Below are 13474 nucleotides of genomic sequence, written 5' to 3'. Positions count from 1 at the left end.
ATATGGATTTTATCATCAAAACAGAGTACGATGTGTGATACTCTAAATATCTAAGAATGTAAATAAAAAAAACAGGTTTTGATGATCTTGTAGGTCCTGTAGGATTCCCTTGTGTGATAAGACCAGGAAAACGGCCTTAAAAGTAAAATTAAGTAAATCACTCACAGAAAGTGCCTTTCCAGTCAAAAAAAAAATAAAAACACCCTTTGCTCTTTGTATGTATTTGATAGTAAAAGCTGTCAGTAAAACATTTTCCTTCTATATCTTCTAAGTCAATATTTTAAACAGAAGCAAAATAAAGCAACAAATTCTGTAGTTACCCATGAAACGTTTTCTTTGGTGAATATTTCATTTTGCTTCTGTGCTGATTCATTTTGTTTCGGTCAATCGTAACTGTTAGCTGCATTGCTGACTATTTAACAGCGTAAATTTTTGAACAATTGAGTCCTAATTTGTGAAATAAAAATTTAAGTAATGACATTTTATAAGATTAGGCTTTATGAATCTCACAAAGTTCATTTATGTGCAACATAATGATTGATCTTTTCGAAAAACTTCATTCAGGCATCCTAGGGTTGCGTTCAAGTAGAGCTAAATAGAAATAGTCGCGAAGAATAAAAACGTTTTCTTAAGAACGTTCAAAATATGTTACTCCAATTTCAGATTCTTTCAAAGTTATCGTATGAGTTGATTAAGAATTGATATAAAGTTCTGAAATGTATTAAAAAAGTCTAGAAATTGACGAAAATATATTAATTCCTTAGAAACAAATAAAGTCCAATCTAAACATCAAGTACTTAGATGTTAGTGAACGAGTATGTGGTGTTCACTTTCATGTAAACATCTTGCGCGGGAGTTAGACCTAAATTCTAAATATTAAACTTACACATTGAATTAGACAGTGACAAGAACATGTCAACTTATCAAGTAAGGTCTCTCGAAGAGGCCGACCAGATTATTAAGGAGCACGAAAGGAAAACCAAAACTACTTATGCCTTACTAAGGTCAACAAAGAACTTTGGCTGTGTGGATGTTCCTGGTGAGATTTTTCCGGTTTCATTGTAGTGAATTACATGGCAATGTAACCTAGGAAAAAAACTACTGTTTTTAATCGAAAAAATTACGCTCTCTTCGAAAATGACATTCGTTCCCGTCGCAAATGAATAGTTTCAGAAATATATATACATCTATATCCTCCAATAATGGGGGACCCCCAGTGGGAACTCGGGGTTTTGGGTGGGGAAAACATACTGGGGAATCGATATATAAACGTAAAACAAGTTTTTTCTTCTCTATACATTACCTTCTTGAAATTATAATAACCGGAAGAAAATACAAAACAGTATATCTGGATAAACTTTGGAGGCGCCGTTACAAAGATTGTGGTATGAAAAAATACAGTAACCAGTGCTGCCAACGTCCGATGTAGATCAAATGTTATTTTGTGACCTGTCATGCTACTAGGCTAGGTTAGGTGGGTTTGTTAGGTTCTGTGCCCTTTTTGTACTTTTTATATATTGAGTAAAACTTATATGGAGAAATTATTTAATATATGGAAATATCTATCATTACTATCTTTAGTAATGTCAACGTGCCGTTGGTAACTCTGTGTACCATGCGTCACCGTTGGTAACACTGTGTATTATTGGTAACGTTGCTAATGTTATCGTTCGTTCGTAAGAGAGGTGACACCGTGCATCTCAAAGTTATCCGAATTGGTTGATCTGTTTGTTTCCGATTGAAATGAACATCAAATTCGCTTAATTCACGTTATTTACTATAGGAAGACAATTATATTTCGTTTCCCCAGTATGTTTTCCCCACCCAAAACCCCGAGTTCCCACTGGGGGTCGCCCATTATCGTAGGATATAGATGTATATATATTTTTGAAACTATTCATTTGCGACGGAAACGAGTGTCATTTTTGAAGAGATCGTAATTTTTTCTATAAGAAACAGTAGTTTTTTTCCTAGGTTACATTGCCATGTAATTCACTACAAAATTACCCTAAGACAAACTATTTTTTCCATATACATTATGCCTCCCGGGTGCTGAAACCTTGACGAGGATGGGGGATCGGGGATCGGGCACAGTGTAAAATCCGGATGTCGGATGCCGTCCGGGAGAATAGAAAATCGCTTGTATCACCGGGAAAGACGTGAAAATACACCTCTTTTTTGTGACTGGTAATGTTCACTGATACTTTCTGTTCTTTTCTGAATAAATGTTCGAAAAATATTGGTTTATTTTCCTGTTATTGAGAATAATCTCAATCGGACGTCAACATTACACTATTTAACTGCCCGCTATTTTACCCTGTTAGGATAAAAGCCGGACGTCGCCAATCAGCAGTCACAGATAAGAATTTACCCGGCTGTAAAGTAACATAAGGAGAAAGGGCCTACCACTCCCTTTACCCTGCATTTAGTTGCCAATAGGTTTAGTATGATCCACTAACCAATTAAAATGTTGCCAACTTTAGCCAGACACAGGATACTACATGTAAGAAATGAAGCCTATTTCACTTGAAATGTACTGAAATTTTATCAATCAATTTGTTTTTATTCGTTTTATAATAGCCTGTGCTTGTTGCCCAGTCAGAGCCACGGGAAGGCAGTTGACAGTCTAACCAACTAATCCACCGCACTTCACCATATTATTTCCCATAACCATAAATATAAGCAAATAAAGGCTACTCTATTGCAAAACTGAACCACATGTTCGTATGTAATTTCTGGTTTGTTTTTTTGAGTTAAATAGTGTAATGTTGACGTCCGATTGAGATTATTCTCAATAAAATGAAAATAAATCAATATTTTTCGAACATTTATTCAGGAAATAACAGAAAGTATCAGTGAACATTACCAGTGTCAAAAAAGTGGTGTATTATGGCGCCTTTACCGGTGATACAAGCGGTTTTCTATTCTCCCGGACGGCGTCCGACGTCCGGATTTTACACTGTGCCCGGGGATCGACAGCCGGGCTCTGGTGTTTGGTGGGAACTGCTTTCCACTGGACCTTGGTGCTCAGTTGTTGAACCAACAAAATTAGTGAGCACTTCCTCTAAATTTTCTTTCCCTTTTGTTTTATTTAATTTTTTCCTCTAATCTCTTCCTCTTGGCCATGAACTTGTTGATGACTTTGCTTGAGTTTGGTTATGGTTTGGTAGCCTCTGTGAATTTGGCTCCGGGAGGGATGGACGGTATTCCATCTCGGTAGAACTCGAGTATCCAACATGCCTGAGCGAGGGGAAAGTTTTACGTCAAACCTTGCCCTAGGTGCTGGGTCTGATCTGGACGGACTTCATGACACCTCTAAGTACTGAGGGCGTGGTGTACATCTGGATGTTGCCTTCTAGGGCGGCCTTAATTTGAGGGATGACCCCATCGTCTAAGTGTGGCTCCTTGGTGGGTGGGGGGAATAATCAGATGAAATATGTCTTCTCGTCCTTATGGTGAACCCAACAAAACCCGTTGACGACCAATCCGCTTCTTCTCTGATGTTGGCTAATGATACTTCTATGAGCTCCATTGTTACTATGGAACCATATGAGGAACCTATCAAAACAGTAATCCTCTTGGTTTGACCTGTGCCTTTGGTTTAACCTGTGCCTTTGGAGTTTTCAAAATTTGGGTCAATAAAAGAAAATCAGAAATAGTCTTGGCAATGATAATAAATTCTTTGAAAACTGGATTATCTTTGGTAAAGTGACAGAAGCCCATAGAGTATACGAGGAGTTTAATTCACATACTATGAATGTTAGGCTTTTAAGGGCAGAAGAGGTACCTAGGTATTTAGATGTCTATAGACCTCATCAAGAACCTGAAGATCCAAAATTAATTAAAATATCTAGATCACTGGATCCAGCTAAGTGGTTGATTATTACCACATGAAGTGAGAGGGGCAACCTCTTCAAAGTGAAGAGATTAGTAAACCGGAATATCAGTAATGTTAACCCTTTTACCCCCAGGCTATTTGGAAATTTCCAACCCTTAACCCCAGGGGGTTATTTTTTCCCAGCACATTTTGCAGTATATTTTTTTTTAATTGCTCTAACAGCCTTAGTTTTTGTCATAGAGAGGTCAGGTTGGTCTCATTCTCTTGGAAAATGCCTGATTTTTCTCAACAAATTATCAAAAATATGAAAAAAAAAATTTTTATAGCATTTTTTTTGCAAGGACGTACCGGTACGTCCATGGGGGTAGAGGGATGGCTTTTGTAAAACGTATCAGTACATCCTTTGGGGGTAAAAGGGTTAATAGACCAGAGATATTTCGCTTCTGACGTAACAGTTTTCTGGTGAATACAAGACCCATGGACAAGCAGAAATGCTTCATAATCTTAGGCTTGATCCTGATGGAATAATAAAACAAATAAAACCACATTTCAACTTCAGCTATGCAAAGGGGGGCTATCTTTAATGAGGATATATATGAGTTGGATGTGATAGATTTTGGAAATGTGTCCAGATATGATTTGGAAGGTATTTAAAGTGCCCCGTTAATCAATGATTGTTTTAACTTGCTAATTCTTATTTTTCACCAGACATTGTTTTTGACAGTGAAATAGTTAGAGTTTGTCTGTGTAGACCGAGAGTGCTTTAATTGTTTTGGTTTTGGGCACTCCTCTAATATTTTCACTAGAAATAAGATCTGTGGATCGTGTGCTCAACCTAAGCATGGGGATTGTTCAACACCTGTAATGTGTGTGTGAAATGCAGGGGTGACCATCGAGACAGTGATAAAGAATGCCCTGTATTAAAGAAAGAACAAGAGGCATTGAGGAAATCTATTCCAAAGCACATCAGTGTCGGACATGCAAAAAAGTTAGTAGCGAGAAGATCTTATTCAGATGCAATAAAGAGTTCGGGGGCCCCCTCTGGTGGGGGTCCTCCTGCCCCCTCTCTGGGGTCTCCTCCTGCCACCTCTGATGGTGCTCCTGGGGTGCCCTGTGGTGGGGCTCCTCCTGCCCCCTCTTGGGTCTCCTGCCACCTCTGGTGGGGCTCCTCGGGTGCCCACTGGTGGGGCTACCTGGTCAGGGGCTCTTCCTGCCCCCTCTGTTAGGGCTCCTGTCCCTTCTGGTGGGACTCCTGCCCCCACTGGTGGGCATCCTTCGACCCCTTCTAGTGGGGTTCACAAAACCTCTTCTGGTGGTGCTCTCACAGCCCCTCTAATTAAGACCGTATCGATTAAAGATCTTGAAGAATTCTTACTGCCCGATATTGAAGATTCTTCATACCAAATTGTAACATCACCGGACATAACAGTTCACCGATCCAATGACGGCGAGGAAATAGAGGCCAAATCTGTTGGACAAAAGAGGCCCCTTCCTCCCCCTTCACCTCCACCTTCTCAGTCATATTAGAATTACTTAAAATAAAACTGGAAGGGCAACTGAAAGCCCAGCACTTTAAAATTCGTCTGTACTATTCAAATCAATAAATACTGAGAGCGTAGCTGGTAAGATCTCTCTCCAGGTCTCAGATTCCTAAGTTGTTAGATCATAAAATTACCTTAGAAAAGACCAAATAATAGCTCATGCAATGAAACATCCATGGATTTAATTCAGATAGAGAGCAAGTTCGGGTTCTGTTTAAAGAACGTGATATATCTGCACAATGTGTATACAGGAGACTAAAATTGGGAGATCATGCTTCCAATTTAGGTTACAATTTCTCTTTGTTCCGTAACTGAAATACAAACCACGCTATTTACATTGGGTTTACTTTTCAGCGTAGCTGAAATGACGAGCCAATAGTTTTTAACGAGGGTTAACTACCCCCGTGCTAGTTAGCGGGGGTAGGGGAAGGGGTAGCTTGCTACCCCTCCCCCCCACACACCGGTGATTTGCTTCACTTCACTTTTGGCTCCGGCGATGAACAGACGTGTCTGTCCATCGTCCTCGTTGACAGCCTTAATCTTTTTTTGCTTTTTCTTCCAGTTTGTGTGTGTGCGTTTGAAGTTGGCCTCACCCTTAGCTGTTCACTATGCGCAAGTGCCCTGGTATTGCCGGTCGCCCTTGCGGTACATTCATGTCTGCGGTGGACACGGATCCTCACACCCTTTGCCCGCAGTGTCGAGGCCGACGGTGTGACAGAGAGAATACTTGTAGTGAGTGCAGGGAGTGGTCTGCCTCCCAGTGGGAGAGGTTTGGCCGCCGGCGTAAGAAGAAGTCTAAGAGAGACCGTTCTCTTTCGGGGGTTGCCTTGAAGGAGGAAGGCTCTCGGGACTCTTCTTCCGCCGCCCAAACCTCCTCCGAAGCTCCCCCTCGTTCGGCTCCTAAGGAGAGACCGCCGAGTGGGAGCGCAGGCCCTAGTTCTGTTTCCCGACCTTGGGTTGGGGGAGAGGGCGTCGCCTCCCATAGTGGGGCGGCTCCCCCTCCTCCTCCGGGGAAGGTTGTTGCTAATGACTCCTTGTCTCATGATGATCTTTTTCAGATTTGGGCATCCTTGGGGCTTAAGGGCCTGCCCTCCAGGGAAGCCCTGATTGACCTTGTCCAGTTGGTGCGTCAACGGTCCCCAGCGCGTCAGCGATCACCTGAACATCGGCAATCTCCAGACCGCCCGCGTGACCTATCGCCTGCGCGCAAGCGCTCTCCGACGCGCCGTCGCCCAGAGGATCTGGAGAGACATGGGTCGCCTTCTGTCAGCTCGCCCACACGCGGTCTACGCGCTATCGCTCGCCAACGCGCCATCGCTCGCCTACGCGCCAGCGTTCACCAACGCGCCACCGATCGCCTGCTCGCCATCGCTCTCCCATTCGCTAAAGGTCTCCTACGCCTTCCAGACCTTCAGCTTCTGGTGCAGACGTCCAGACGCCTGACCTCGTCAGCCGACGGGCAACGGTCCCTTCGGGGCAAAGGGTTGCTTCCCACGGTGGGGGTTCTTCCCTTGCGCATCAGGGTTCCCCTGCGCACCCTCCAGCAGTGTTAGCGCACTGGCGCTCCCCTGCTCGTCAGCGTTCTCCTGATCGCCAGCGTTCTCCTGTTCACCAGCGCTCTCCTGATGATCGTCGCCCCTCTTCTCGCCAGCGCTCTTCTGAGGACATCGTTCATCCTGTTGTTCCTGTTGAGCGCCCAGTGCGCCATTGTTTCCCTGAGCGCCCTAGATCTCTTGCCCGTCAGAACGCACCTGCGCTCCCAGTTCCTGACTCGCGCTCTGTGCGCCCACGCTCGCCTGCGCTACCTAGAACTTCGGTTCAGGTTGTGGAAAAGGACTTTTCTCCTCGCCCTCGCGATCCTGCTTGTCAGCCTGTTCTAGTGCAGCAACGCTCGCGGTCTCCTGCGCGTACTTCCAAAGTGCCTGTATGCCCACGCGCCTCCTGTTCCTGAGCCCGTTCGTGAGTGTTTGCCTTTGCGCACCGCTCCGGCAGCGCCCTCACAGGATTCCACGCGTCGCCCTCCTGCTTGCCAGCGATCACCAGCACGCCAGCGATCACAGACGCATCAACATTCACCTGCTCGTCATCGATCTCCTCCCGAAGGTCCTCGCCGTGGATGTCTGTAGGCTCAGGCATGCTTCCCTCCTTGGGGAGAATCTGTTAGAGCCTCAAGACATGGAACGCACAGCTGAGAGGTGGAGGAAGTCTAACCAGGACTCCCTCCTCCAAAGGGCCCTTACATCTCGGCCCTATAAACCTCCAGCTCCGCAGCAACAGCAGCAGCAGCCTCGCAAGACACCAAAGCAGGCACCGGCAGCTAAGAAGGTGGTGTCTAAGCCCCAGCCCTTTCCTGCTAAGGACAAGAGGGACGGTAAGTCCTCCAGGGGAGGCAATAGTCCTAGAGGGGGCGGCCGCGGCCGCAAACGCTAGGAGTGGCAGTCCCCTCGCGTGTCCACCTGTGGGGAAATGCCTACAAAGTTGCGTGCACAGGTGGCAGCAACATGGGGCCGATGCTTGGACGATCTACATGATCGGCCAAGGCTATCGCGTCCCGTTCATAACATTTCAACCTCCCCTGACAGCGAATCCAGTGTCGTTGAGCTCCTATGCCATGGGATCGGTAAAAGGGCTGGCCCTTCGGGCAGAAGTCGAGACCATGCTCAAGAAGGATGCTCTCCAGGAGGTCGTCGACAGCTCCCCAGGCTTCTTCAGTCGACTCTTTCTTGTAAAGAAGGCGTCTGGAGGCTGGAGACCTGTCATCGACCTCTCGGCTCTGAACAAGTTTGTCAAGCAAACTCGGTTCAGCATGGAGACAGCGGACACGGTCAGACTTGCGGTGAGACCTCTAGACTTCATGTGCACACTGGATCTAAAAGACGCGTACTTCCAGATCCCAATCCATCCGTCTTCCATGAAGTACTTGAGATTCAGCCTAGACGGTAAGACCTACCAGTTCAAGGTGCTGTGCTTCGGTCTCTCCACAGCACCTCAGGTGTTCACCAGAGTGTTCACCCTGATTTCATCTTGGGCGCACAGGAACGGCATCCGTCTCCTTCGTTATCTGGACGACTGGCTGATCCTAGCAGACTCGGAGTCGACCCTTCTTCGACACCGAGACAGGCTTCTGGGTCTTTGCCAGGATCTGGGGATCTTGGTAAATCTCGAGAAGTCCTCTCTGCAGCCGTCCCAATGACTGGTTTATCTAGGCATGTTATTAGACACCAATCTCCTCAAAGCCTTTCCATCAGACGACAGGATAGCAAGGCTGAGGAGGGTGGCGGAACCCTTCCTCAGGCGAGAAGAGCTTCCCGCCCAATCGTGGTTACGTCTCTCAGGTCACCTGTCCTCCCTGGCTCTTCTGCTTTCAAACGGCCGCCTCAGGACGAGATCCCTGCAGTGGCGGCTCAAGTCCTGGTGGAATCAAGGATCCGATTCCCCGGACGTACAGGTCCTGATAGGACCTTTGGAACAGACGGACCTGTGGTGGTGGCTGGTCGACGAGAACCTGTGGAAGGGAGTGGATCTTCTCGTCCTCCCCCCGGAATTGACACTGTTTTCGGACGCGTCAAAAGAAGGGTGGGGAGCGCACGTTCTGAACCAGAGGACCTCAGGCCTTTGGTCAGAATCAGAAAAGTACCTGCACATCAACCTGCTAGAAATGAAGGCCATATTCCTGGCTCTTCAACAGTTCCAACGGACCCTGGCCGGTCACTCCGTGGTGGTGATGAGCGACAACACCACTGTAGTGGCTTATATCAACAAGCAGGGAGGTACCTTTTCGCAGCAGCTATCCCATCTTGCAATAGAGATTCTGAGGTGGACCGAAGTCCACTCGATAACACTATCAGCTCGCTTCATTCCTGGTAAGAGGAATGTGCTCACCGACAGTCTGAGCAGGGCTTCGCAGATAGTGAGTACCGAGTGGTCTTTGGATCCTCAGATAGCCAACAAAGTCCTGACTTTGTGGGGTTCCCCGACGGTGGACCTGTTCGTGACAGCGTTGAATTTCAAGCTGCCTCTGTACTGCTCCCCAGTCCCGGACCCCAAGGCACTCTGGCAAGATGCTTTCCAACAACAGTGGGACAACATCGACGTGTACGCCTTCCCACCGTTCTGTCTGATAAGAAGGGTGCTCAACAGGATCTGTCAACTGTTCGATGACTGATAGCTCCGCTACGGCATCACGCGTAATGGTTCCCGGACCTTCTGCAGCTCCTGACGGAGCTCCCGAGAGAACTACCCCCACGACACGAGCTACTCAGACAACCACACTCCAACATCCCTCACAAGGTCGTGGCCTAGCTTCGACTTCACGCCTGGAGACTGTCCAGCGTCTCCTCACGGAGAGAGGTTTTTCGCAACAGGTTGCGGAGAGAATGTCTCGGCACCTGCGAAAGTCCTGCGAAGGAGTCTACCAGGTGAAGTGGAGAGTCTTCTGTGGTTGGTGTCGTGGGAGGGGTATCTCTCCACTCGATGCCACTATTCCAGCAATAGCGGAGTTCCTCGTGTATCTGCGGGAGGAAATGCGCCTTTCTGTCTCAGCAGTGAAAGGCTATCGCTCAGCCTTAAGCTTGGCTTTTAGGCTGAAAGGCGTGGACATTTCTTCCTCGCTGGAACTCTCTCTACTCATACGTAGCTATGAGCTTACTTGCCCTCAGTCGGAAGTGAGACCTCCTCCTTGGAACGTGGTTCGGGTTCTCAGGGCTCTTAAGAGACCTCCGTTCGAACCATTACGCCAGGCCTTTGATCGCCACCTGTCTTGGAAGACGGCTTTCCTGCTCGCTTTGGCTTCGGCCAAGCGAGTTAGTGAACTTCATGGTCTCTCGTACGACATCGGCCATTCAAGGGGATGGGGGGAGGTAACGTTCAGGTTCGTCCCTGAGTTTGTTGCCAAGACTCAGAATCCTGGAGTGCCGGATCCATGATTCGACTCTTTCAGGATCGCTAGTCTCCGTTCTGTAACAAGCGACCCAGACCAGCTGCTACTATGTCCAGTGAGGAGTCTGAGGTATTACTTGAAGAGAACAGCTGGAGTTCGTCCTCAAGTGTGAGCATTGTTTGTTAGCACAGGCAGGACGAAGAGGAGGGTCACCAAGAATACTATCTCGGCTTGGATTCAAAGGGTTATCTATCATGCCTTGAATCCAGACCCTCCTCTGTCGTGTCACCCTAGGGCACATGACGTCAGGGGCGTTGCTACGTCCCTGGCCTTCAAGAGAAACTTCTCTGTGACGCAGGTGCTTCAAGCTGGGGTCTGGAAGCGTCAGACGACCTTCACAGCCCACTACCTGCAGGACGTGACCCACAGGAGCCTCGATACGTTTTCTATCGGCCCTGTGGTGGCTGCACAACAGCTGGTCTAACCTCAGGCTCCTTTATGGACAAGTAGCAGTAGGTTGAGGGCGTTGTTACCCGGTTTTAGTCTGCGTGAATGAAAGAGTTTGTCTGACCCTTACTTCTTTCTTCATTCTCCCCTCTCTTGGGGAAGCAGCGCCCTGGTCTTCGCATAGCTGACCTCGATCTCTGCAGGTAACCCATGCTTCCTTGTGCTCCTAGTATTAAGTTTAATACTGTCGCGTCCCCCATACCCTGACGAGGTGGTATTGGGAACGTCCTATCCTGAAGGTCAACTTCATAGGACGATTCACGCTCTTTCCTCCACGCACAACTTATGTAGGCCACTCGTTCCTAGCGAAGCAAGGAACTTGTGAGGTGCAGGGGCTCCTTTTCTCAAGTGCTACTCACTGGGAGGCGGAGCCCCCGGGCAAAGCCAAAGTCAGTAAGGCTGGGGACTTTCCACCCTTCCTAAGGGGTAAGTCACCCAATGTAAATAGCGTGGTTTGTATTTCGGTTACGGAACAAATGACAAATTCGGAGATAATTTGTATTTTGCCTAACCATACAAACCTTAGCTATTTACACATATTTGCCCGTCAGCCCTGACCCCCAAGTCAAGTCCTACCTCTAAGTGAAGTGAAGCAAATCACCGGTGAGTTGGGGGGGGGGAGGGGTAGCAAGCTACCCCTTCCCTTACCCCCGCTAACTAGCGCGGGGGTAGTTAACCCTCGTTAAAAACTATTGGCTTGTCATTTCAGCTACGCCGAAAAGTAAACCCAATGTAAATAGCTAAGGTTTGTATGGTTAGGAAAAATACAAATTATCTCCGAATTTGTCATATTGATGAGGTATTTTAATGCCAAACATACCCTGTGGAGAAATCTACTTTGATTGAGGGGGGTTGATAGTGGAACAACTGCTTGGCGTGAATGACATCACTTTAATGAATGATGGTTCCCCTACAAGACATGATGTTTACCACAGTTCCGATTCAGCCATAGACATCACTATTTGTTCTTCATCTTTGAGGTTAGACTATCAATGGGCAGTAGATCAGAATGATCATGGCAGTGATCATTGGCCCATTCACCTTAAGTAGGTAAAAAATATACCATCTCCATGTTTACCCAACTGGAAGGTGGGGGAAGCCGACTGGGGTTATTTAATAAATCCACTAAAATTTATTGCTAGATAATTGAATTCCATAGTTCAATACATGCATATGAGTATTTAGTGAGCATACTGTTGTGTGGTGCCATGCTGTCCATACCAAGAACATCTGGTAAATCTCGACGTCCTGTAGTTCCCTGGTGGAATGATGCTTGTCCTTTGACATGGAACATAGCAAGAACTTGCTTCAAGAGATATCGTAGGCACCCTTGCTTAGTCAATAAAATAACATACAGAAGACCTCTTGCTAATCAAAAGAAAACTTTTAAGCCAGCAAGGAGAAAATAATTTATTAAATACATAAGCAAATTGAAATATAATTGTTCTGTAACTGGAATACAAACCTACGCTATTTATCTAGGGATATTACTTTCGGCGAAGCTGAAATGACAAGCCATTAAAATTTAGCGAGGGTTAACTATCCATGCCGCTAGTTAGCAGTGGTAGGGGGTGGTTAGCTTGCTACTGCTCCCACTCATCCACTGGTGATTTAGCTCACTTTGCTTTTAGCTCAGATGGTGTACGGTCGTTGCCGTTCCTCATCCTTCACTGTTATAATTGGATTGCCATTAATTCTTTTGTGCTTTCTCTTTGTATTAGTGTGTGTGAGTGTTGACTTCTGCTACCATGCGCACTTGCCCTGGACTCGATGGCCGGTCCTGCGGAACCTTCATGTCAGGAATGTCAGACCTATAGCCTTCTCCTGCTCGTCCTCAGCGCCTTTCAATGCCCTAGCAATCTCCAGATCTCAGGCGCTCTCCAGCGCAGCCTCGTCATTCTAGGGAGTAACGTTTGCCAGCTGTCAGCGCTCATCAGCCAACCTACGCTTGCCAGCTGTCAGCGCTCATCAGCCAACCTACGCTTGCCAGCGCAACTGCGCTCTACAGCCCGAGCTCGTCAGTGCTCAGCACCGCTCATCAAAATCTCAGCGCGCTCCTGCACAACCTCGGTCTCCGGCTCACCAACGCTCTCCTATACGACGACGCTCTCCTGCCTTCCAGCGCTCCAGTGCCGAAGCTTTATCAGCAACCCCTGGCTCGCTAGCGCTCTCCTGCTCGCCAGTGTTCATTTGCGCACCTGCATTCTCCTGTAGCTGCTCTCCAGCAACCTCCTGCGCAGCGCCGAACTGCCCGCCAGCGTTCTGTGTGCCTGCGCTCTCCTGCATGTTCTAGGGGAACTGTGCAACACCCTGCGCAGCGTCTACTGCTCTCCAACACTCCTGCGCATTCTAGGGAGACTGCGCAACACACTGCACAGCACCTTGCTACGCACCAGCACTCTCCTGCGCATTTGTGCTTGCCAATGCGCCAGCGCTCACCTGCGCACTTGCGCAGTGGCCATGAGCAGGTTCTCCACGCAAGGGAACATTGCATCGACAGGTCACCATCGCCTCGTTCTCCTCCCCGCAAACGCCTTTCAGCGCAACCGCCATGGAAAGGGGAACGGGTCTCCACAGAAGGGTTCAGTATTCCGAAACTGCCTTCCTCTAAGGCGGACTCACCTACAGCAGAGACTCCTCGCAGGGAACCTTTAGTCCCTTTCTCGTCAGGGATCTGTCTGACAGTGCGGCAGTCAGTCAGCAGGCATG

The 13474-nt window shown here is 47.6% G+C and overlaps 1 protein-coding gene across 1 annotated transcript in view; it reads left to right on the top strand.

Annotated features, from left to right (window-relative positions):
* The first annotated feature begins 830 nt into the window (after positions 1 to 830).
* LOC137614828 (uncharacterized) overlaps positions 831 to 13474 on the top strand; it is a 131960-nt gene continuing 119316 nt past the window's right edge. The window contains exon 1 of the mRNA XM_068344489.1: positions 831 to 1039. Coding sequence (XP_068200590.1) covers positions 913 to 1039 — 127 coding nt within the window. The 5' untranslated portion in view covers positions 831 to 912. The remainder of the gene's footprint in view (positions 1040 to 13474) is intronic.

This window comes from Palaemon carinicauda, chromosome 21 (genome assembly GCF_036898095.1).
Source record: "Palaemon carinicauda isolate YSFRI2023 chromosome 21, ASM3689809v2, whole genome shotgun sequence".
Classification (NCBI taxonomy): Eukaryota; Metazoa; Arthropoda; class Malacostraca; order Decapoda; family Palaemonidae; genus Palaemon; species Palaemon carinicauda.
Note: the sequence above shows the minus strand (reverse complement) of the source record. Positions and strands in the feature narration are given on the sequence as shown.